Source organism: Oncorhynchus keta, chromosome 8, assembly GCF_023373465.1.
Source record: "Oncorhynchus keta strain PuntledgeMale-10-30-2019 chromosome 8, Oket_V2, whole genome shotgun sequence".
Classification (NCBI taxonomy): Eukaryota; Metazoa; Chordata; class Actinopteri; order Salmoniformes; family Salmonidae; genus Oncorhynchus; species Oncorhynchus keta.
Window position 1 is genome coordinate 22,363,375 of NC_068428.1, and position 24,914 is coordinate 22,388,288.

The 24,914-nt window shown below is 41.1% G+C and overlaps 1 protein-coding gene across 1 annotated transcript in view; it reads right to left on the reverse strand.

The window, feature by feature from the left end:
• The window catches only part of rps6kc1 (ribosomal protein S6 kinase polypeptide 1), a 65,447-nt gene extending 42,024 nt beyond the window's left edge, over nucleotides 1-23,423 (reverse strand). Inside the window, 2 exon segments of the mRNA XM_052523843.1 lie at nucleotides 11,264-11,299; nucleotides 23,182-23,423. Of these exon segments, the coding sequence (XP_052379803.1) occupies nucleotides 11,264-11,299; nucleotides 23,182-23,283 (138 nt within the window). The 5' untranslated portion in view covers nucleotides 23,284-23,423.
• Nucleotides 23,424-24,914: the final 1,491 nt, after the last annotated feature.

Here is a 24,914-nt window from a genome sequence, read left to right on the forward strand (position 1 = left end):
TAAAAATATTGTCTGTGAGTATAACAGAACTGATATTGCAGGCGAAAGCGTGAGAAAAATCCAATCCGGAAGTGCCTCATGTTTTGAAAGCTCTGCGTTCCAATGAGTCCCTATTGAGCAGTGAATGGGCTATCAACCAGATTAATTTTTCTACATATTCCCCAAGGTGTCTACAGCATTGTGACTTAGTTTTACGCATGTTATTCATGTTTTAGAATACCCGTAAGCAGCTACATTGTGTAAGTGGTCACCTGATGGCTCTCAGAGTGATTCTCACGTAAAATACAGGAGGTAGCCATTTTTCCAATTGGTCCTACTGAAAAACAAATTGTCCCGGTGGATATATTATCGAATAGATATTTGAAAAAAACCTTGAGGATTGATTATAAACAACGTTTGCCATGTTTCTGTCTATAATATGGAGTTAATTTGGCTTTTTCGTGACCGCAATTTCCAGTCGATTTCTCAGCCAAATGTGAAGAACAAATGGAGCTATTTCGCCTACAATTTGGAAAAAAGGAACATTGGCTATCTAACTGGGAGTCTCGTGAGTGAAAACATCCGAAGCTCATCAAAGGTAAATTATTTAATTTGATTGCTTTTCATGACCAAGTTACCTGCTGCTAGCTGGACATAATGCTATGCTAGGCTATCAATGAACTTACACAAATGCTTGTCTTGCTTTGGCTGTAAAGCATATTTTGAAAATCTGTGATGACAGGGTGATTAACAAAAGGCTAAGTAAGCTGTGTCTCAATATATTTCACATGTGATTTTCATGAATAGGAATATTTTGGTCCGTTGCGTTATGCTAATTAGTGTCAGTCGATGATTCCGCTCCCGGATCCGGGATGGGGAGTATCAAGAGTGCATCTCCTCCTCATGGACTGCACCAGATTTGACAGTTCTTACTGTGAGATGTTACCCCACTCTTCCACCAAGGCACCTGCTAGTTCCCGGACAATTCTGGGGGGGAAATGGCCCTAGCCCTCACCCCCCGATCCAACAGGTCCCAGATGTGCTCAATGGGATAGAGGTCCGGGCTCTTCGCAAGGTGCATTAACTGTTTATGGTTCATTGAACAAGTATGGGAAACAGTGTTTAATGTTTATCTGTGAAGTTATTTGGATTTTTACAAATTAACTTTGAAAGACAAGGTCCTAAAAAAGGGAAGTTTCATTTTTTGCTTTTGAGTTTAGAAAGTAACCAAAAATATTGTTGAGAAAGTTGCTTTTAGTTGCCTGGTTTGCTAGATTGACATATTGTAATTTCATTTTTAAACCTGATGGGTTTATTGGTGTTAAAATGCACCAGTAATGCCATTTTGGACCCCCAGGCTGCTGATGTCATGCAGCCTGTCGTTTTTGTGTGTATACCTTTTCCATAACGACAACTTTGATGTCGGACGACAATAGAATGTTCATGATGTCACTGCAACAACTGTATACAGACAATTCGATAGTAGTTGTAATATAAACCAGACTTTAGTCATGAAATCTTTGGATGTACACTTGTACTCACTGTTTAGCACATGGTCTCACATGTGAATCCTTAAAGAGATGGGTGGGGCTAAGTCTCAAGAGGGTGTGAATGATGCTGAGTGGGTGTAGACAAAGCTCTCCAGTAGGTGTACCGAAACATTCAAATGGAGTTACAAGTTCATCAACTTCCAAAGCAGAATAACTTTCCCATTTGTTCCTCAACTGCAGTACATGATACAATGTTCTATGTATGAGCCTCTACTTTTATCCAATGTAAAGAACACCATTTCAAATTTTGCTACATAAGTCCGAATCGAGGCGGTCAATAAGCTACTGACGTAGCTAGCTAACTAGCCAACATTAAACTGTATAGCTAGCTAAGTGAATTAAATAACGTCATATTAGCTAGCTATTTTGATGTATTTATCATTGTAAATTAAAAACAAACAAATGCATTTGTAGGTAGCTAGCTAACAGGTAGCATTTGTAGGTAGCTAGCCGTATTCAATGATCTGGCCAAGGCTTTTGACTCTGTCAATCACCACATCCTCATCGGCAGACTCGACAGCCTTGGTTTCTCAAATGATTGCCTCGCCTGGTTCACCAACTACTTCTCTGATAGAGTTCAGTGTGTCAAATCGGAGGGTCTGCTGTCCGGACCTCTGGCAGTCTATGGGGGTGCCACAGGGTTCAATTCTTGGACCAACTCTCTTCTCTGTATACATCAATGATGTCGCTCTTGCTGCTGGTGAGTCTCTGATCCACCTCTAAGCAGAGGACACCATTCTGTATACTTCTGGCCCTTCTTTGGACACTGTGTTAACTTCAATAAGCACTTCTCAACGGCTGGCCATGCCTTCCGCCTGGCTACTCCAACCTCGGCCAACAGCTCCGCCCCCCCCGTAGTTCCTCACCCAAGCCTCTCCAGGTTCTCCTTTACCCAAATCCAGATAGCAGATGTTCTGAAAGAGCTGCAAAACCTGGACCCGTACAAATCAGCTGGGCTTGACAATCTGGACCCGCTATTTCTGAAACTATCTGCCGCCATTGTCGCAACCCCCATTTACCAGCCTGTTCAACCTCTCTTTCATATCGTCTGACATCCCCAAGGATTGGAAAGCTGCCACAGTCATCCCCCTCTTCAAAGGGGGAGACACCCTGGACCCAAACTGCTATAGACCTATATCCATCCTGCCCTGCCTATCTACGGTCTTCGAAAGCCAAGTCAACAAACAGGTCACTGACCATCTCGAATCCCACCGTACCTTCTCCGCTGTGCAATCTGGTTTCCGAGCCGGTCACGGGTGCACCTCAGCCACACTCAAGGTACTAAATGATATCATAACCGCCATCGATAAAAGACAGTACTGTGCAGCCGTCTTCATCGACCTCGCCAAGGCTTTCGACTCTGTCAATCACCAAATTCTTATCGGCAGACTCAACAGCCTCGGTTTTTCGGATGACTGCCTTGCCTGGTTCACCAATTACTTTGCAGACAGAGTTCAGTGTGTCAAATCAGAGGGCATGCTGTCCGGTCCTCTGGCAGTCTCTTATGGGGGTGCCACAGGGTTCAATTCTCGGGCCGACTCTTTTCTCTGTATATATCAATGATGTTGCTCTTGCTGCGGGCGATTCCCTGATCCACCTCTACGCAGACGACACCATTCTATATACTTTCGGCCCGTCATTGGACACTGTGCTATCAAACCTCCAAACGAGCTTCAATGCCATACAGCACTCCTTCCGTGGCCTCCAACTGCTCTTAAACGCGAGTAAAACCAAATGCATGCTTTTCAACCGATCGCTGCCTGCACCCGCATGCCCGACTAGCATCACCACCCTGGATGGTTCCAACCTTGAATATGTGGACATCTATAAGTACCTAGGTGTCTGGCTAGACTGCAAACTCTCCTTCCAGACTCACATCAAACATCTCCAATCAAAAATCAAATCCAGAGTCGGCTTTCTATTCCGCAACAAAGCCTCCTTCACTCACGCTGCCAAGCTTACCCTAGTAAAACTGACTATCCTACCGATCCTCGACTTCGGCGATGTCATCTACAAAATGGCTTCCAACACTCTACTCAGCAAACTGGATGCAGTCTATCACAGTGCCATCCGTTTTGTCACTAAAGCACCTTATACCACCCACCACTGCGACTTGTATGCTCTAGTCGGCTGGCCCTCACTACATATTCGTCGCCAGACCCACTGGCTCCAGGTCATCTACAAGTCCATGCTAGGTAAAGCTCCGCCTTATCTCAGTTCACTGGTCACGATGGCAACACCCATCCGTAGCACGCGCTCCAGCAGGTGTATCTCACTGATCATCCCTAAAGCCAACACCTCATTTGGCCGCCTTTCGTTCCAGTACTCTGCTGCCTGTGACTGGAACGAATTGCAAAATCGCTGAAGTTGGAGACTTTTATCTCCCTCACCAACTTCAAACATCAGCTATCCGAGCAGCTAACCGATCGCTGCAGCTGTACATAGTCTATAGGTAAATAGCTCACCCTTTTTCACCTACCTCATTCCCATACTGTTTTTATACTGTTTTTATTTATTTACTTTTCTGCTCTTTTGCACACCAATATCTCTACCTGTACATGCCCATCTGATCATTTATCACTCCAGTGTTAATCTGCAAAATTGTATTATTCGCCTACCTCCTCATGCCTTTTGCACACATTGTATATAGACTGCCCATTTTTTTCTACTGTGTTATTGACTTGCTAATTGTTTACTCCATGTGTAACTCTGTGTTGTCTGTTCACACTGCTATGCTTTATCTTGGCCAGGTCGCAGTTGCAAATGAGAACTTGTTCTCAACTAGCCTACCTGGTTAAATAAAGGTGAAATAAAAAAATAAAAATAAAAAAAACCCTCCAGGCAAGCTTCAATGCCATACAACTCTGCTTCTGTGGCCTCCAATTGCTCTTAAATACAAGTAAAACTAAATGCATGCTCTTCAACCGATCGCTGCCTGCACCTGCCCGCCTGTCCAACATCACTACTCTGGACGGCTCTGACTTAGAATATGTGGACAACTACAAATACCTGGGTGTCTGGTTAGACTGTAAACTCTCCTTCCAGACCCTCAAACATCTCCAATCCAAAGTTAAATCTAGAATTGGCTTCCTCTTTCGCAACAAAGCATCCTTCACTCATGCTGCCAAACATACCCTTGTAAAACTGACCATCCTACTAATCCTCGACTTCGGCGATGTCATTTACAAAATAGCCTCCACCCTACTCAACAAATTGGATGCAGTCTATCACAGTGCAATCTGTTTTGTCAGCAAAGCCCCATATACTACCCACCATTGCGACCTGTACGCTCTCGTTGGCTGGCCCTCGCTTCATACTCGTCGCCAAACCCACTGGCTCCATGTCATCTACAAGACCCTGCTAGGTAAAGTCCCCCCTTATCTCAGCTCGCTGGTCCCCATAGCATCTCCCACCTGTAGCACACGCTCCAGCAGGTATATCTCTCTAGTCACCCCCAAAACCAATTCTTTCTTTGGCCGCCTCTCCTTCCAGTTCTCTGCTGCCAATGACTGGAACGAACTACAAAAATCTCTGAAACTGGAAACACTTAGCTGGTACTTAAAGCTAGTGAGGGAGATGTCAGAGCAGCTCACAGATTACCTCACCTGTACATAGCCCACCTATAATTTAGCCCAAACAACTACCTCTTTCACTACTGTATTTATTTTATTTATTTTTGCTCCTTTGCACCCCATTATTTTTATTTCTACTTTGCACATTCTTCCACTGCAAATCTACCATTCCAGTGTTTTACTTGCTATATTGTATTTACTTTGCCACCATGGCCTTTTTTTGCCTTTACCTCCCTTCTCACCTCATTTGCTCACATCGTATATAGACTTGTTTATACTGTATTATTGACTGTACGTTTGTTTTACTCCATGTGTAACTCTGTCGTATGTGTCGAACTGCTTTGCTTTATCTTGGCCAGGTCGCAATTGTAAATGAGAACTTGTTCTCAACTTGCCTACCTGGTGTATATATATATATATATATATATATATATATATATATATATATATATATATATATATATATATATATATAAAAAAATCTATAAACAGCATGTGAAAATGAGGACCAGGAGGGGACATGCAGCTCTCCGCCGTGTGCCAGACCAGAGTTCTGCTGTTCTACAAGATGTTGCACGGACGGGGCCAACAATGCAACACGGGAGGCAAACAATGTGGAGAATGTCTTCACCTCCTACTTCAAAGAGGGTGCTGTTCCCTGGCAACACCATAGACTGCACTATGCACAACCAAAGGCTATTTTAAGAGTATTCTTTACATTGTCAACTCCAGTTATTACAATTCCCGGTTTCTCTCCTTTTCATTTCTACTTCTCAGATAAGGGTGATTTGTCTGCACAAAAACAAAACAGGCTCTTAACCTCTGGGACCGTTCGGACGTGAGCGTTCCACCTCTCAACAGCCAGTGAAACTGCAGGGCGCCAAATTCAAAACAACAGAAATCCCATAATTAAAATTCCTCAAATATAGAAGTATTTTACACCATTTTATAGATAAACTTCTCGTTAATCCAACCAGTGTCCGATTTCAAAAATGCTTTTCGGCGAAAGCACAACATATCATAATGTTAGGTCAGCAACTCGTCACAGAAAGCATTCAGCCATTTTCCAACCAAAGAGAGGAGTCACAAAAAGCAGAAATATAGATAAAATTAATAACTAACCTTTGATGATCTTCATCAGATGACAATCATAGGACTTCATGTATGTTTTGTTCGGTAAAGTTCATATTTATATCCAAAAATCTGAGTTTACATTGGCACGTTACGTTCAGTAGTTCCAAAACATCCGGTGGTTTGCAGAGAGCCACATCAATTTTACAGAAATACTCATAATAAACAATAAGTAATCCCTCTCACCCCCCCACTTTTAAGATTTAGATGCACTATTGTAAAGTGACTGTTCCACTGGATGTCATAAGGTGAATGCACCAATTTGTAAGTCGCTCTGGATAAGAGTGTCTGCTAAATGACTTAAATGTAAATGTAAACATTAATAAATGATACAAGTGTTACGCATGGAATTTTAGATCCACTTCTCCTTAATGCAACCGCTGGGTCAGATTTTTAAAAAACAAAAAAGCACACCATGCTATAATCTGAGTAGAGCGCTCAGAGCCCATACATATATCCGCCATGTTGTGGAGTCAACATTAGTCAAAATAGCATTATAAATATTCACTTACCTTTGATGATCTTCCTCAGAATGGACTCTCAGGAATCCCAGTTCCACAATAAATGTTTGTTTTGTTCGATAATGTCCATCATTTATGTTAAAATAGCTCCTATTGTTAGCGCATTCAGTCCAGTAATCCACATTCATAAAGCTCGTTCACTAGTTTCAGACGAAAAGTCAAAAAAGCTCCGTTAGTTAGTAGTAACACGTCAAACGATGCATATAATCAATCTTTAGGATGTTAACATAAATCTTCAATAATGTTCCAACCGGACAATACCTTTGTCTTCAGAAATTAAGTGGAACGTAGCTACCTTTCACGTGAGCACGCAAGACTGAGCCTGTGGCACTCTGCCAGACCACTCACTCAAATAGCTCTTATGAGCCCCTCCTTTAGAGTAGAAGCATCAAACAAGTTTCTAAAGACTGTTGACATCTAGTGGGAGCCGTAGGAAGTGCAAAATGACCAATATCCCACTGTGTATTCGATTGGGGCTGAGTTAAAAAACTACAAACCTCAGATTTCCCACTTCCTGGTTGGATTTTTTTCTCCGGTTTTTGCCTGCCATACGAGTTCTGTTATACTCACAGACATCATTCAAACAGTTTTAGAAACTTCAGTGTTTTCTATCCAAATCTACTAATTATATGCATATTCTAGCTTTTATGGCTGAGTAGCAGGCAGCTTAATATGGGCATGCTTTTCATCCAAAATTCCCAATACTGCCCCCTACCCCAAAGAAGTTAAGAGTCACCCATACTGAAGAAAAATTCAACAATTAGACACCCTACAACCCACACACTGGTATATCAATCTGATTTATGGATTGTGTTTTGTGCAGTAAGCAGGCTCAGGTGTCTGCCCACCTTCAAAGAACAGGCAAGAGGACCAACCATGGAGAATATTAAGACATCTCATTATTTATATTACTACGCCATATTGTTTGTCCTGTGTCTGTGCATGTTTTTCAGTATAAAGTACTCTGGAGCCATTCAGTGTGGACACTGGACACCAGGTGAGGCCACACACAGATTCCTGTTGAACACGGTCTCTTTTGAACAGTCTCTTTATATATGTGAACCCCTCCCGCTTCTGAACTGCTTGACAGAGGAAACAGTATGAACAGAGGTGACAGGTCACTTGGTCGGGTCAACATGAAGCATTATAAAATATATGCTTTACATTGAAATACAGATAGAGATGTAGTAGTCCCAGAGTTAATGATCCATGATCCATGGTTTTGCATTTCACCTCCTTGTCACGTTCTGACCTTTATTTTCTGTGTTTTGTGTTTAGTTAGTATGGTCAGGGCGTGAGTTGGGTGGGCAGTCTATGTTTGTTTTTCTATGTTTTGGTTATTTCTATGTTTCGGCCTAGTATGGTTCTCAATCAGAGGCAGGTGTCATTAGTTGTCTCTGATTGAGAATCATACTTAGGTGGCCTGGGTTTCACTGTGTGTTTGTGGGTGATTGTTCCTGTCTCTGTGTGTGCACCAGATAGGACTGTTTTTGAGTTTTCACATTTCTTGTTTTTGTTAGTTTGTTCATGTGTACCTTAATGTATTAAAAAGTACCATGGAAAATTACCACGCCGCGTATTGGTCCTCTGATCCGTTTCGCCTCTCCTCTTCGGAAGAAGAGGAGGAAATTCATTACACTCCTGATGATTATGATGACATACTGTTAGTATTAAAAAGACAAGGCTTAATCATGCCATCTCTCTCTCTCCCTCATCTGCAGGTATGTTTTGATGTGAGAGAGGATACCAACCCCCAGTCGCATCATCACCACCTCACCCACTTTAAGATAACCCTTGGGCCAACTGGGGGTCCAAGGCTGGTTAGAGATAATTCTGATGACCTGAGAGAATGACATTTAGTAGCACTGTAATTCATTACTCATGTGCAGTCTTCCTTGCTCCTCTGTTCTCATCTCTTTCCCCTTGTCAGTCACACTCACACCTCTCTCCCCACCTCTTCCTTCCTCTGTTTTTATAATGCATACCAGATGTGCATTGAAGTACCGATTGAACTTGTATTTATAAAATATCACAAAAATAATATTTATAATGCATGAATTATGTATTTATAACACTTGGATAAAGAACTTTTCAAACAAGCTTTTCACATTCTCTCCTGGTTGAAATTAAGTCTCTAATTTGATTAAATACTACACCTATCCTGTGTCCTCAGATCAGTGTAGATTAAGGAAATGACCTGTTTTACATTATTTATATGATGCATAGGAAGTGTACTGTTTTTGTAATTCTGGTCCTATATGTATGCCTTACAAATCAGCCTTTAACTAGTTAAATCATGTGCTCTAGTCTAAGGTAATGTTACAATGTACAACCATTGATGTCCTGGGAACAGGAATGGTAAACACTGTTGAAGTGTATAATTGTAATAAATACAGTGCGTGCAGACACAGCATCATTCAAAGACTGGAGTTTGATACTCCTGGTATTGGATATGACTGAAAAAAGAATGTCTCACAGACATTCATACCTGAACCACACCTTTATTTGCCAAGATAAGAGTACAAGATCAGAGAATACATTCAATGTATGTGGGGAACTCATGCTTGGTAATAACTACATGTATATACGACTTGCATCCTTGGCACAATAAAGTTATATTATATTCTACTCCATCCATAGGCTTCATTGATGCCATTTAGAATGTCTTGAAGTTAATACAACCGGCTATAATTGCTGTGGTTCATAGCTAGCTAGCTAATATTGACATTATAATATTAGCATGTAACAGTCATGTGTGTAACAGTAATTGTCTGCAATTTCTTGGGGATTAATGATTAACTGGTGGAAGCAATTAAAATCACTGTTCTGAACTAATATGTATTCCAAATGTTTTAGGGTGCACACACAGATAAGCTACAAAACTAGCTACACATCCATAGGCATACAGGTATTTTTATCCTCCACTACGCAATAAGAAAAGAGTTACCTAACTACATTACTTTAGCTGCATTGCATAGCAAATATCAGCAAGGCAAGCTTACAAAATTGTACTTTAAATTAGCAGTAAATGCTTTAGCTAGGTAGATACTTTACATCCACTCTTTCCCTAGACAACAGCTTGGTTTTCTCAGGAATCCCAAAACATTCAACAACAAAAACACTCAAAGCTACCTGGCTAATGTTAGCTAGTCAGTGAGCTTGCTAAATAGAGATTTTGACACAAGAGCATGCATAATTGTCTCTACATTAACTTATTCCTGTCGACTGTAAATTTTCTTCATGATTAGTTATGACATTATAATTACTTACATTTGCTTCCATTATAGTATTTTTGTCAGCCATCTTGGCTGAAGAAAGTCTCTAGCATTGGGTCGCAGAGAGTCAAATTCATCATGGGAACCACTCGATATGATTGATGATTTCATAAAGTTGTGAAATGCATTACTTTTTCACCGCCTCCCACGCCAAGTTCGTGCCACCCAACGGTCCCCAGACCACTCCGCTTCTCACCGCGTTCCTTCCATTGAAAATGAATGGGAAGCGGGTTCACTGCACGGTGTACATGAGCCGTAAGAATGTATATTTCACCAGCCACGTTGGCAGGTGGGCACAGAGCATTTGTGATTTTTATGTTTGTTTTTTTAAGCCCACATGTAGAAGTTGGTCGAATTGACAAAGGCTACTAAAGTGTAACTTTGTTCTCATGTTTCTTGGACAGTTCCATAATTTTGTTCACATGCTAGGTTCTTTTTCAAGTTGAGTTTGCTGCAACTGTCTGCTGCTAGGAAGACGTCGCAGTCAGATTATTTTCCATCACAGACAAGCGAGTGCCCAAGTTATCATGGTAACGGCCTGTCCATTAAAGTTCCAGTTGAACATTTTTGTCTCACCTAATTGTGCTTGATTGAGCATATATCACTCCTAAAAGTCATTCTTATCCTAGATGAATGTGTGTGCTTCTACATTTGTACTTAGGAGCACATCATGTACTCCTTGTAAAAAATGTCAGCGTAGAGACCTGAACTATACTAATAGGCTGCATCACTCACTTTTGTGGCAGCGCAGGCACTTTGTTTACTCTTGACGGTCAGTTGTAGAAGCACTTATTTGTTTTTATTATTGGATCTAAATTATTTATTTTAACATACATTTGGTTAAAAGACTCAAGTCACAAAATGAAATGAAATTCAGCAATATACCCCATTATTCTTACTGGTAATACATTAAAAGGCATACTCATTTTTATGATTTTTGGTGTACTTATCAAGAAAAACATTTTGTCGGGTAAAAAAAACCCAGAGTGGCTGTCACACTGGCTCGTGGACCAGAACTGTCATTGGTTTGTGATAAGAACAGTTGTTATTGTCACAGCTACTACAAAGGTCAACATGGTCACCACCATTATAACCATGGTCACTAACCTATGCAACATGAACAGCCATTGGAGCAAAATCCAAAGCCACTCTCTCGCACACACTCTCCGTTTTCCCTCTATCCCTTCTTTTCTCACTTTCTTCCTATCACTGTCAGATAATCCTGTAGTTCTTACCTCTTGGACGTCCTCCGGGTTCTTTCTGGAGATGATCTGAGCAGGAGAGAAAAAGAGGGGTAAGGATCAGCAAGCAAACTTAAGCACCACCACCATCATCACCACCAAAAGTTCTTCATTGCACTACAGACTGAAAATGGGGACCCTGGATGGATGGGCCCTGTAGAACTGTAGTAGACATTCCCTGTTCTGCTGTGGAGAGCGGAGTCATTCACACGATAGCGGAGGAGGGTTCAGAGTTCTATCCGCTTGACAATGAGGACATTATACAGCGACACGGTGGGGGAGCAGTGCACAAACGAGATGTCACCACACGAGCGCACACACATACATACACACACCACAAAGGGGCAGCAACTCCAAGATCGCTGGATGAAGGAAAACAGTTTCATCAAAGGCACACAGACAACCTAAACATTTGTTTGTGATACCTTCAATAAAGAGCCATCAGTATCATGGAAATAAAATAACTGCTATACAGACATTATAGCATATTATAAACCGGGTGGTTCGATCCCTGAATGCTGATTGGCTGAAAGCCGTGGTATATCAGATCGTATACCATGGGTAAGAACAAAAATTACTTTTTTCTGTTTTAATTACATTGGTAACCAGTTTGTAAAAGCAATAAGACACCTCGGGGGTTTGTGGTATTTGGCCAAACAGCTATATCCAGGCACTCCGAGTTGTGTCATGTTCACTGGACGTGCAACCTTGTCCCAGACCTGCTGTTTTCAACTCCCTCTCTCTAGGGCACCTGCCGTCTCAAACTCTGAGTGCTCAGCTACGAAAAGCCAACTGACATTTACTCCTGAGGTGCTGAACTGTTGCACCCTCTACAACCACTATGATTATTATTATTTGACCCTGCTGGTCATCTATGAACATTTGAACATCTTGGCCATGTACTGTTATAATCTCAACCCGGCACAGCCAGAAGAGGCCTGGCCACCGCTCAGAGACTGGTTCCTCTCTAGGTTTCTTCATAGGTTCCTGCCTTTCTAGGGAGTTTTTCCTAGCCACCGTGCTTCTACATCTGCATTGCTTGCTGTTTGGGATTTTAGGCTGGGTTTCCATATAGCACTTTGTGACATCGGCTGATGTAAAAAGGGCTTCATAAATCAATTTGATTGATTGTCAAATAACACTCCTTAGCCGTGGTATATTGGCCAATTTTTTTTTACCAGCATGTCACGTGTGCAACCAGAGAGAAAAAAAAAAATCAGACACCATTTTAACTCTCCACACAGATGCATTCAAAGCTATCCACCGCCCTCCACTTGGCAGATCTGACCATAATTCTATCCTCCTGATTCCTTCTTACAAGCAAAAACTAAAGCAGGAAGCACCAGTGACTCGGTCAATATGGAAGTGGTCAGATGATGCGGAAGCTACACTACAGGGCTGTTTTGCTAGCACAGACTGGAATATGTTCCGGGATTCATCCAATGGCATTGAGGAGTATACCACCTCAGTTATCGGCTTCATCAATAAGTGCATCAACGACGACGTCCCCACAGTGACTGTACGTACATATCCCAACCAGAAGCCATGGATTACAAGCAATATCCACATCGAGCTAAAGGCTAGAGCTACCGCTTTCAAGGAGCGGTAGACTAATCCGGATGCTTATAAGAAATCCCTCTATACCCTCAGGCGAACTATCAAACAAGCAAAGCGTCAATACAGGATTAAGATTGAATCCTACTCCACCGGACGTGACGCTCGTCTGATGTGGCAGGGCACGAAAACTATTACGGTCTACAAAGGGAAACCCAGAAGCGATGAGCTAAATGCCTCTTATGCTCGCTTTGAGGCAAGCAACACTGAAACATGCACAAGAGCACCAGCTGTTCTGGACGACGTGTGATAACGCTCTCAGTAGCCGATGTGAACAAAACCTTTAAAATAGGTCAACATTCACAAAGCCGCTGGGCCAGACGGATTACCAGGACATGTACTCAAAGCATGGGCGGACCAAATGTTAAGTGTCTTCACTGACATTTTCAATCTCTCCCTGACCGAGTCTGTCATACCTACATGTTTCAAGCAGACCACCATAGTCCCTGTGCCCAAGGAGGTGAAGGTAACCTGGTACCGCCCCGTGGCACTAACATCAGTAGCCATGAAGTGCTTTGAAAGACTGGTCATGGCTCACATCAACAGCATCCTCCCGGACACCCTAGACCGACTCCAATTCGCATACCGCCCCAACAGATCCACAGATGATGCAATCTCAATTGCACTCCACACTGCCCTTTCTCACCTGGACAAAAGGAACACCTATGTGAGAATGCTGTTTATTGACTACAGCTCAGCGTTCAACACCATAGTGCCCACGAAGCTCATCACTAAGCTAAGGACCCTGGGACTAAACACCTCCCTTTGCACCTTTATCCTGGACTTCGTGGCGGTCCGCCCCCAGGTGGTAAGAGTAGGCAACAACACGTCTGCCACACTGATCCTTAACACTGGGGCCCCTCAGGGGTGTGTACTTAGTCCCCTTCTGTATTCCCTGTTCACCCACGACTGTGCACCAAACAAGACTCCAACACTTTCATTAAGTTTGCTGATGACACAGTGGAACAGTGGTTCCTTCTTTAAAAGTAGCGTCATACTGCGGCACACCTTGCGTGCTGCCACAGAATTCTGTGGCCCAACCTTAAAATGTCAGCCATTTTTTCTGTTACTGCAAGTTATTGCTAGTTTGACCACCAGAGGGCATCTTTGAGAAGCATTTGATAGTATTCCGTATTGGCATTACCAAAGAACGTAAAGCCTTTTTTGTAATAACATACTACATGGGATTGATTTAAATTTGGCTTAATTGATTTGATTAATATTATTGTGTTTCTGTTCAGAGAAAAACAAAAAACTAAACTCTTAGGTTTTCCGTTTGGATGGAATGGAAAATATGTTGCTGTATATGGCGACGGTAGAGAGTAGCCTACAGGAGTGGAGGATTCTAAATAGTTCACCTTCATTAGACAACTTTGTTCCAATATTTCTGTAAATCAGTGATATTTATTCCCATAGTAATTTGTTATGGATCCATAACTAAATCAACATCTGCAATTTGATTATTATTTTTTTTTTTTATGATTATTTTATTTGCAAAATGTGTTTATTTGTTTATTAGGCTACTGTGCAGTCTACTATACATACTGTAGTAAACTAGGGAAATTGCCTAATTCCTTACATAAAGGAGAGCAGGCCATGTCTGTACTACAGAATGCAGGGCACACGGGAGACAGTGTTATTTCGTAGTTGTGATGTCTTCACTATTATTCTACAATGTGGAAAATAGTAAAAAATAAAGAAACTCCTGGAATAAGTAGGTGTGTCCAAACTTTTGAGTTGTACTTGCTTAATTAATTTGATTAATATTATGGTGTTTCTATTCCATGAAAAATAAAAAAACCCTGGGGGTCACCATTAGGATGGAACAGAAAATATGGCGCTGTACAACGTGGCGCTCATAAATTCAGAGCGTTGTCAGATTGTCCATTTGTAAAATTCAGACCGTGTCGATAACATTGGCTAGCTTGCTAGCTACTTCCAGACACAAATGAGATCACTCTGACCATTTTCCGGCCATATTCAACCGGTAGAGCACTCGTAAACGTATTATTCTGCGCTCTGGTACACAGATAAGAGTGAAATCGATGGCCAGAGCAAGTTTACGAAAGCACCTGAATGTCCATTGAGAACGCACAACAACTATAACATTTAGCTAAGCTAAGAATGACGGGAATAATCAAGTCAATAAACGTTGGATAGTTAGATAGACATCAAACTTTCCAGTATATTAACTATAGGCTATCTACTAACGTTAGGTAGCTAACTAACATACCGGTACATAATGCTGTAATATGCTCCGTGGTTCATAAGGACAGTGTAGCTAACAAATTGTCAGCCAACATAACATGTAAGGTAACTTATTTGAAAGGTCATTATTTTATTACATTGAGTAGCAAGCTACCCCCTTGGTCGTTAGGGCAGATCTGGTCTACGATAACAGGGGGGGTTCACAACTAGCTCAGCTATTAGACTATTCTTTAGTAAAGGTTGAATAGTCTATTGTTCAGCTATTAGCCCCCGTCCCCAACTTGCAACAAAGTGTTGTTGTTCCAATCTCATTCCTTTCCCTCTTCAACACATCAACATTCTGCGCCTGAGTGGCTCGCTTGCGGGCGTGCTGATAGGATATGGCAGGATATGGCAGCATCTTCGGTTGTGCACCAAGAAATCTGCATACAGTAGCACATTTGTATGAAGGTGTGGTTATTCACAGGCCAATTGTTATATGCTATGGAGGTACATGTGTCTTCTTGTCGAGAGCAAAACTTATTTTCAATCAAAAATAATTATTCTGAAAGCAACCTTTTTCTGACACAAAGGAAGTCATAGCGGACACCTACGAAGGAGGACTGTGTGATGATGGCATCTCAGGTAAGCAACACTGGGCGTTCTTCCATCCAACTTTTACATAGCTAGTAGTTAGCTCCTACGATTCAGTGTCAGTTCATAACATTCTACTATTTAACCTCTAGTGACACCCCATCCCGTGAACGGGACCGTTGTCATCATCTGACATTAATTAGCATAACGCAACAGACATAAATCTTCCTAGAAAATCTTTCTGTTTATGAAAATCTCACGTGAAATATATTGGAACACAGCTTAGCCTTTTGTTAATCACCCTGTCATCTCAGATTTTCAAAATATGCTTTACAGCCAAAGCTAGACAAGCATTTGTGTAAGTTTATCGATAGCCTAGCATAGCATTATGCCTTGCTAGCAGCAGGCAACCTTGTCACGAAAATCAGTAAAGCAATCAAATTAAATCGTTTATCTTTGATGAACTTCGGATGTTTTCACTCACGAGACTCCCAGGTAGATAGCCAAAGTTCATTTTTTCCCAAAATATTATTTTTGTAGGCGAAATAGCTCCGTTTGTTCTTCACGTTTGGCTGAGAAATCGACCGGAAATTGCGGTCACGACAAAGCTGAAAAAAATTCAAAATAAGCTCCATAATATCAACAGAAACATGGCAAACGTTGTTTAGAATCAATCCTCAAGGTGTTTTTCAAATATCTATTCGATAACATATCCACCGGGACAATTGGTTTCTCAGTAGAAGCGATTGGAATAATGGCTACCTCTGTACTTTACGCAAGATTTTCTCCGGGAGCCTCATGTGACCAAATCAAATCAAATCAAATCAAATTTATTTATATAGCCCTTCGTACATCAGCTGATATCTCAAAGTGCTGTACAGAAACCCAGCCTAAAACCCCAAACAGCAAACAATGCAGGTGTAAATGCACAATGTAGCCCCCTACGGGTATTCTTCAACATAAATGCGTAAAACTACGTCACAATGCTGTAGACACCTTGGGGAATACGTAGAAAGCGTAAGCTGGTTCATAGCACATTCACAGCTCAATGGGGACTCATTGGCACGCAGCGCTTTCAAAATATGGGGCACTTCCGGATTGGATTTTTCTCAGGCTTTCGCCTGCAACATCAGTTCTGGTATACTCCACAGACCATATCTTTACAGTTTTGGAAATATTAGAGTGTTTTCTATCCAAAGCTGTCAATTATATGCATATTCTAGCATCTTGTCCTGAAAAAATATCCCGTTTAAAACAGGAAAGTTTTTTTTTTTAAATGAAAATACTGCCCCTAGAGTCGCAACAGGATAACATACATACCGTAGAACGAAAAATCATGCATTTATTATTCTCAAGCTAACCAAAAGCATTTAGCTATGAACGCCTGCTCTCGCCATTTTCAGTTGAACTAATCTAACTTTCTTTCATGGAAACTCATAAGCAGGCCATGTCATATTTGTTTCCAAGTGGATATATAGTCATATTTCATGACCGTGTAACGGCTAGATTTTTTTACAGAAGGATGAAAAAACACAATATGTCTGTCACGAAGATTTAGCGAGTCTTTGCAGTGCGTAGATGGCATATTTCTCATCACCTAATGAACAAGCACAATACCAGCCTGGTGTTAAGCTTTCTACGCTGTATTGACATATCCTGAAAATGACATCTGCTGCTTTAGATTGGTCATATCTGTTATTGTTTTCATAACTACAGAAAAATAAGCTTTCTTCTTTACTTTCAGAGAGCGAGCTGATCAAGGGGTCAAAAATGTAGATATTGACAGATGGCCTGTTCCTCGGACAGTGAACGTGGAAGCTTTACTGCTGGCAAAAGTGTCCATAACCAGAGGTAAACTGTTCTGTGTTCTTTTTCTCTCTTCATCTCTGCCTGTCTTGTAGTACATGGAACCAGTCTCACATGCATTCATTTTTTTTAAACTTATGATATCAGCTGCTAATTTTCAGATTTACACCACATAAACACAGCCATTTTCACTGGACTATCTCTTGCTGCCAAGTCATAATTTCCCTGGGGGTTAGCCTTGCAATAACCAAGTGGTGAGACACATAGCCCTCTATATTTAAATGTCTCAGGTACACTCTGATAGGTGTCTGGGTCACATAAATTATCTTCTATTGTTTGTCCTCATGTATCTGTTTTTTAGCATAGAGTACTTTGCAGATGATTTACATTGAAATACAGACGGAGATGTAGTAGTCCCAGAGTTAATGATCCAAGGTCAGTTTTGCATATCATCTCCTGATGATTATGATGACTGACTGTGTTAGAATAAATAAAAACAAGGTTAATCATGCTCTCTCTCTATCCATCTGTCTCTCGTTTGCAGGTATGTTTTGATGTGAGAGAGGAAGCCAGTCCCGTCATCGCCACCTCGCCAACAGAGGGCCCAAGGCTGGTTAGGTGACACCACAATTGTGATGAACTGAGAGAATAAAGGTAGCAATTCATTAATCATATGCTGTCTGCCACCGTTCTTACATCTTTCCCTTTCTGTCTTCTACACCTCTTTCCCCACCTCGTCTTTCTTTCTCGTTTTATAATGCACACCATATGTGCATTGAAGTACAGATTGAACTTGTATTTATAATATATTACAATTATAATTATAATGCATGTATTATGTATTTATAACACCTGGATAATGAACTTCTTTCAATAAAGCGTTTCACATTCTCCACTGGTTGAAATTAAGCATCTCATTGAAATAATATCCTGTGTCCTCAGATTCATGCAGATGAAGGGAGTTAGATAGGCAGTTTTTTTTCTGAATTACAAGTCAACCTTTACTTAAATCATGTTTCTAGTCTATTGCACAGTTACAATGTGTAATCATTGATGTCCCAGGAGCAGGAGTGGTAAACACTGTTGAAGTGTATAATTGTAATACATACATGCAGACACAGCTTCATTCAAATTATGGAGTTTGATAAGACTGAAAAAGAATGTCTCAGAAATTCATACCTGAACTGCACCTTTATTTGCCAAGGAAGAGTACATGATCAGTGAATATATTCAATGTACAGGCTATAATGTGGGAATCTCATGCGTGGTAATAACTACATATATACAAATATAGGAGTACGTACAGTACGTATATAGGACTTGCATCCTTGGCACAAAGTTATTATATTCTACTCTAGGTTTCATTAATGCCATTCAGACTTGAAGTTGATACAACAACTATGATAGCTGAGGTTCAAAGATAGGTTCTGAACTAATATTCATACCAAACGTTTTAGGGTCCATACACAGATCGGCTACATACTGCGGCTAGCTACAAATTAATGGGCATACAGTTATTTTTATCCTCCACTACACAATTATGCAAGTAAAAAGTTAGCTATCTATGTTACTTCAGCTGCAAGGCAAGCTTACACAATTGTACATTCCATTTGCAGTAAATGCTTTATCGAGCTAGATTCTTTACAGCCACTGTTTCACAAGATGACAGCCTGGTTCCCTAAAGTCCCTAAAACATTAAACAACACGAATTATAAATTAATTCTCCTGTCATAACACTAGCTAGCTGGCTAATGTTAGCTAGTCAGCTAATTTGCCAAATAGCGATTTTCGTAAATGAACTTTATGACAAAACAATATGCACAAATGTTTGTCTCTATATTAATATATTCCTCTCAATTGTCATTTTTTTTGCTTGTGACTCGTTATGACATAACTACTTACAGTTGGTTCCACCGTAATGTTTTGTCAGCCATCTTCACCCAGGGACGGGTGTCTCGTGTCAAATTCGTCATTGGAACCACTCGATATGATTGGGTCCCAAGGTTTTTATATGACGAAATACATAATGAGTGCTCTAACTCCCCATCGTGGTGTTCTGGAGCAATGACGCCGTGCTGCTGGGTACCTCTAAGTCCCGCAGTGCAAGCTCGCAACTTTTAAAGGAGGCAGGCCAGATCACCAACAACGATGAGACAGCCTATAGGGAGGTCAGAGAACTGGCAGTGTGGTGCAAGGACAACAACCTCTCCCTCAATGTGAGCAAGACAAAGGAGCTGACCGTGGACTACAGGAAAAGGCGGGCCGAACAGGCCCCCATTAACATCGACAGGGCTGTAGTGGAGTGGGTAGAGAGTTTCAAGTTCCTTGGTATCCGCATCACCAACAAACCATCATGGTCCAAACAGACCACGACAAGACAGTCGTGAAGAGGTCCAAACCTTTTCCCCCTCAGGAGACTGAAAATATTTGGCATGCGTCCCCAGATGCTCACAAGGTTCTACAGCTGCACCATCAAGAGCATCCTGACTGGTTGCATCACCGCCTGGTATGGCAACTGCTCGGTACCTGGCTATAAAGCTTCCTGCCACCCAGGACCTATACAATAGGCCAGAGGAAAGACAATAAAATTAGCAGAGACTCCAGTCACCCAAGTTATAGACTGTTTTCTCTGCTACCGCACGGCAAACGGTACCAGAGTGCCAAGTCTAGGACCAAAAGGATCCTCAACAGCTTCTACCCCCCAAGGTATATGACTGCTGAACAATTAATAAAATCGCCACCGGACAATTTACATTTGTACACTGCTGCTTCTCGCTGTTTATTATCTATGCATAGTCACTTCACCCCCACCTACATGTACAAATTACCCCAACTAACGTGTACCCCCGTACACTGACTAGGTACCGGTGCCCCTGTATATAGCCTTGTTATTGTGTTACTTTGTATATTCATCTACATGGTAAATATTTTCTTAACTCTTCTTAAACTGCACTGTTGGTTAAGGGCTTGTAAGCATTTCACGGTAAAGTCTAAACTTGCTGTACTCGGCGCAAGTGACAAATAAAGTTTGTTTCGATTTTAGCATTTTTCTGGGTAGCCTAAGTCCAAAGTGTAAAAAAAAAAATTATTATTACTTTTCAGGTTAGAAAAACTACATTTCAACTAAAACCAGATATAAAGTATGTAGAAAAGATAATGGACCCATATATTTTTTTTTAGATAACATTTGAGAATGAACAATCACCAAAATAAAAGCTAGACAGTCAGAGAGAATTGAAAATGCAAAAAAAATATGAATTTAGCAATATTCATTTTATTATTATTGTCGAGCAAAAGAACAGCAATAGACATGGCAAAATGCAAATAATTACAGGAAACTAGCTTTAAAAATGCTACATTTTCTCTTAGCTGCATAGCAAAATGTGTAGAACTGCAGGAAATTAACTTAAAAATGTACTAAATATCTCAGCTCCATGGAGAAATGTATAGAATTACAAGAAATAGTCTTGAATGCAAAAATGTCTCTACAGCACAAAGATGGGGGGCCTCAAATTCTCTCTAAAATGTAGCCGCCAACGACCAATTATGCTCAATGCCCTGCCCTCTGCCACGCCCCCTGTCACACCCACCACCTAAGCCCATTTCTGATACAGGAAAAAAACTGCAGCGGTGGGTATGGTAGCATCTATTTATTCATTCATTATTTCGGTCCCTCTCCTTAGAACATTGTGGGCAGACTGATGACTCATTCTGTCTGATAGTGTCCCAGTTTCAAAACCCTGTAGTGTTCTGACCTCTTGCACCACTCACAGTGACAGAGCCAGACAGACGAGGAAATTATATAACCCTTTTTCTCTCCCATCAGCACCTTTGTGACAAAAATCAACCCTTTTTCATTTGTATGGGTGCGCGTGTGTGACACTGAACTGGTTGTGTGGTATTGTAGCCATTGGAAAGACTTGATATGGTTCCCTTTGGAGAATAATATCTGATAGTGCTAAAATCTGTGTTGCTGGGATGTGACCTTTCTGAATCTGATGTGAAATACAAACTAAAAGGTAGAGCGTCAGCATCTCGGGGAATGGGTCTGGATGCAACAATGATGATTACTTTAGCATAATGGGTAACTTTGGGTCGTTGCCGTGGAATTCCTTTTGCTAGACAATAAATTGCATAGACTGCAGTTTCTCTCATGCTGCATAAGCACTGACTGAGACTGATTAGTCAAATGTATGCAACTAGATGCCCCAGTATCTGTGTATTTGAAATGTTGACGATGAATGAGTATGACGTGTATCCTCTCTAACGCTCAGGAAGCTCTGATTGAAACTCCCATTAGACAGCTCTGCAAGCATCACAGCCAGTATGTACTTCCAAATAAGGTCTAAATGAAACTGTATAAGCATACACGTTGCAAGGATTCTGAGGAGCTATAGTGCTTACTGCTAAGCACAGATCGAAAGTCTACAACAGCCCAACACAGAGGTGTCGAAGATCAGTGGTGTAAAGTACTTAAGTCGTTTTTTAGGGGTATCTGTACTTTACCATTTATATTTTTGCTAACTTTTACTTCACTGCATTCCAAAATAAAATGATGTACTTTTTAATCTATACATTTTCCCTGATACCCAAAAGTACTCGTTACATTTTGACTGGAAAATGGTCCAATTCACTTATCAAGAGAACATCCATGGTTTTCCCTACTGCCTCTGATCTGACAGACTCACTAAACACAAATGCTTCATGTGTAAATTATGTCTGAGTGTTGGAGTGTGCCCCTGGCTATCCGTCAATAAAAATATGGTGCTGTCTGGTTTGCTTAAAAAAAAGGAATTTGAAATGGTTTATACTCTTACTTTTGATACTTAAGTATATTTAAAACCAAATACTTTTACTCAAGTAGCATTTTACTGAGTGACTTTTACTTTAGTCATGTTCTATTAAGGTACTGTATCTTTACTTTTACTCAAGTATGACAATTTAGTAGTTTTTCCACCACTGCCAAAGATGCATTTTTTCGGTTCATTGACCTTTTTGGAAGTACATACCAGCCATAACGGGAGTAAATTAAGATAGTTACTCAGCGAAACCCCATATTTGGTTAGTAACTAAAGTATTTTGGCATTATAACGCATGCAGAGTTATCTAATTGGAATTTGAATGGGGGCTTCGTGGGCGTTAGAGGGGAGAGACGTCATACTCATCGTCGACAGCTCTAAAGGCTTGCACAGATACTGGGGCAGCAGCAAGCTTATAAGTGGCAGCTTCTTACTGGTCTCATGATTGCACACTGTTCAGTTAGCTTTATTGTCAATAACAGTTAGTTAACTGACGTTAGCTAACTATCTAGTTAGCATATAGTGGTATGACAGAAGGTGGCATTCAATGTAATCTCCTCTCTTGATCTTGTTATCACCGAGCTTGTCTAACTAGGCAGCTTTCTATCTCAATTGTCAGACAAAAACGAGCTAGTTATTAGCTAGCGCAAGCTAGGCACTAGTTTGACAGCTAGTTAGTTAACGTTAGCTGAATAATGGGAGCAAGTTAGCAGGTGAACTGAAAAATGTCACATAGAAGCAGCCAACATAAGGTTTAAAACGTCGTTATTTATCAACTACAACATATCCGTACGAATAGTATTCGCAGTTGTTTTATCCTGTCGTAGCTACAACAATGATAACGTTAGCTAGCTAGCTGCTAACTAACGTCACGGTAGCTAGCTGTCAACAACACAGCCTCTGTCAACTTACCCTTGCAGTGACTTTGTACACTGTATAGCCTTTCTTGTGCTTTTTAGGATCCGTAACAGTATAAAAACGTGCAAGTTCTCCTCGTTCCCGCTGCGATATCATTCTGATTGAAGCATAGCCATTAGCTAGTCAGCTGATTCCCAGTCTAAAAAGCCGGGGCTGCTTTGCTTCGTTCCAGATAGCAGATGCTACACAGAGATAGAACAATGAGCCAGATAATTCACCGGATGTATGAATGTGAAGTATCCGGTGGGCGTTTCCACTCACATCCAACTAATGGGACGAAAATAAACCCAACAACTGTGGTCAGCAGTGGGGGAATAAGGAGTGAGATGGATTTTTGCCGACATTGAGATAATTTTCTCATCGATGAAACATTTGATCTCCATACTGTTTACGAAAATAAAATCTGTAACAAACAGTTAACTGCGTTTTATAGACTTTACCCTTTGCCAAAGTTTTTTTTTAAATGTGTCGTTTAGGAGTGCCAGGTCGAATTGAGTTATTGCACACGCACACTTCAAAGTGGGCGTTCCTAACGGAAATATGCGAATAAATGCCAATATGATCTCATTAGTTCGTGCTTGTCTCTGCCCACCTCCTTGCTTGTTTTTCCCTCTATGACAGATTTTTATAACTATCGTGGGTTAGTTGTACAAATCTTTGGCTGCATATTGCAAAATGACACGCCGAAAGACCGAAAGACCGGCTCCTCAAATTCTTCTTCGGTACTATGGCAGTCTGCAAACAAAAGTTAGAGCTGCATTCCCACACCAACTGGACCAGGGATGAAGGGATAAGGTAAACATTCACAAATTAAAAGTAAATTCCATTACAGGAAGATTAAAAAATTGTTCACAAAAACTAAAAAGTATTATCAGGAAAAATCTTCCCACTCCTTCAGTCATTTGATAACTCAAACTTCCCTACTCAGGCTGGGACTATTCGAGACAGTACTCCATGGAGCTCTTCAGATGTGAAATCTTTTAATCCCGGATATTGTTTAGCTGCAGAAACAATGATGTTGATCTTTCTAGACTTATTTCAAACTTGAACAGTATCTACTACCATCTCATCTCCACCCGCTCCTTCAGCTATTTCCACAGCCTCCACATAGGAGACCTGATGGATAGCCCTACCTACTGCGACCTTCTTCACCCTTACAGGTAGTCCCAATGTGGAGATGCTTTCCATTGCCTGTCCAAGCTGTCCAGCATAGCCACGCATTATAACATGGAAGAAAACCCAAACATCCCTTGTCTGTCACAAATACTGAATACAATTATATTTGAACTTACTCTGTCGATTGTCTGTGGGGTTGGTTCTTAATCGGGTTAAAATTTGACAAAAAAACACTTGAAACCCGTGAACCCCAAGGGACAGAGGGGGCATTAATAACTTGGTTATTCCAGGAAGGATAGAGAGGAAGGCTCCACACCACTCTCTCTCTTGAGTATCTTATCTTTCTTCTGATGATCTCATTTTGCTCTTTTGTAGCTTTGTTAAGTGTGTGTGTGTTTCCTATCCCTGTTCACTTCTCTCCCTGTAGGTTGTACATACACTCCCTACCCCTTGACTACAACCCTTCTAATTTAGTGTATCCTGCTCGCACAACACGTGGAATTTCTAGTCCCCGTGCAGCGTTTGGAACTGCCGATTTGCGGTCAAGAAGACTGAGTTAATCTCAGCCTATGTTGCCCATCAGTCCCTACACCTTTTGACCTTGACAGAGA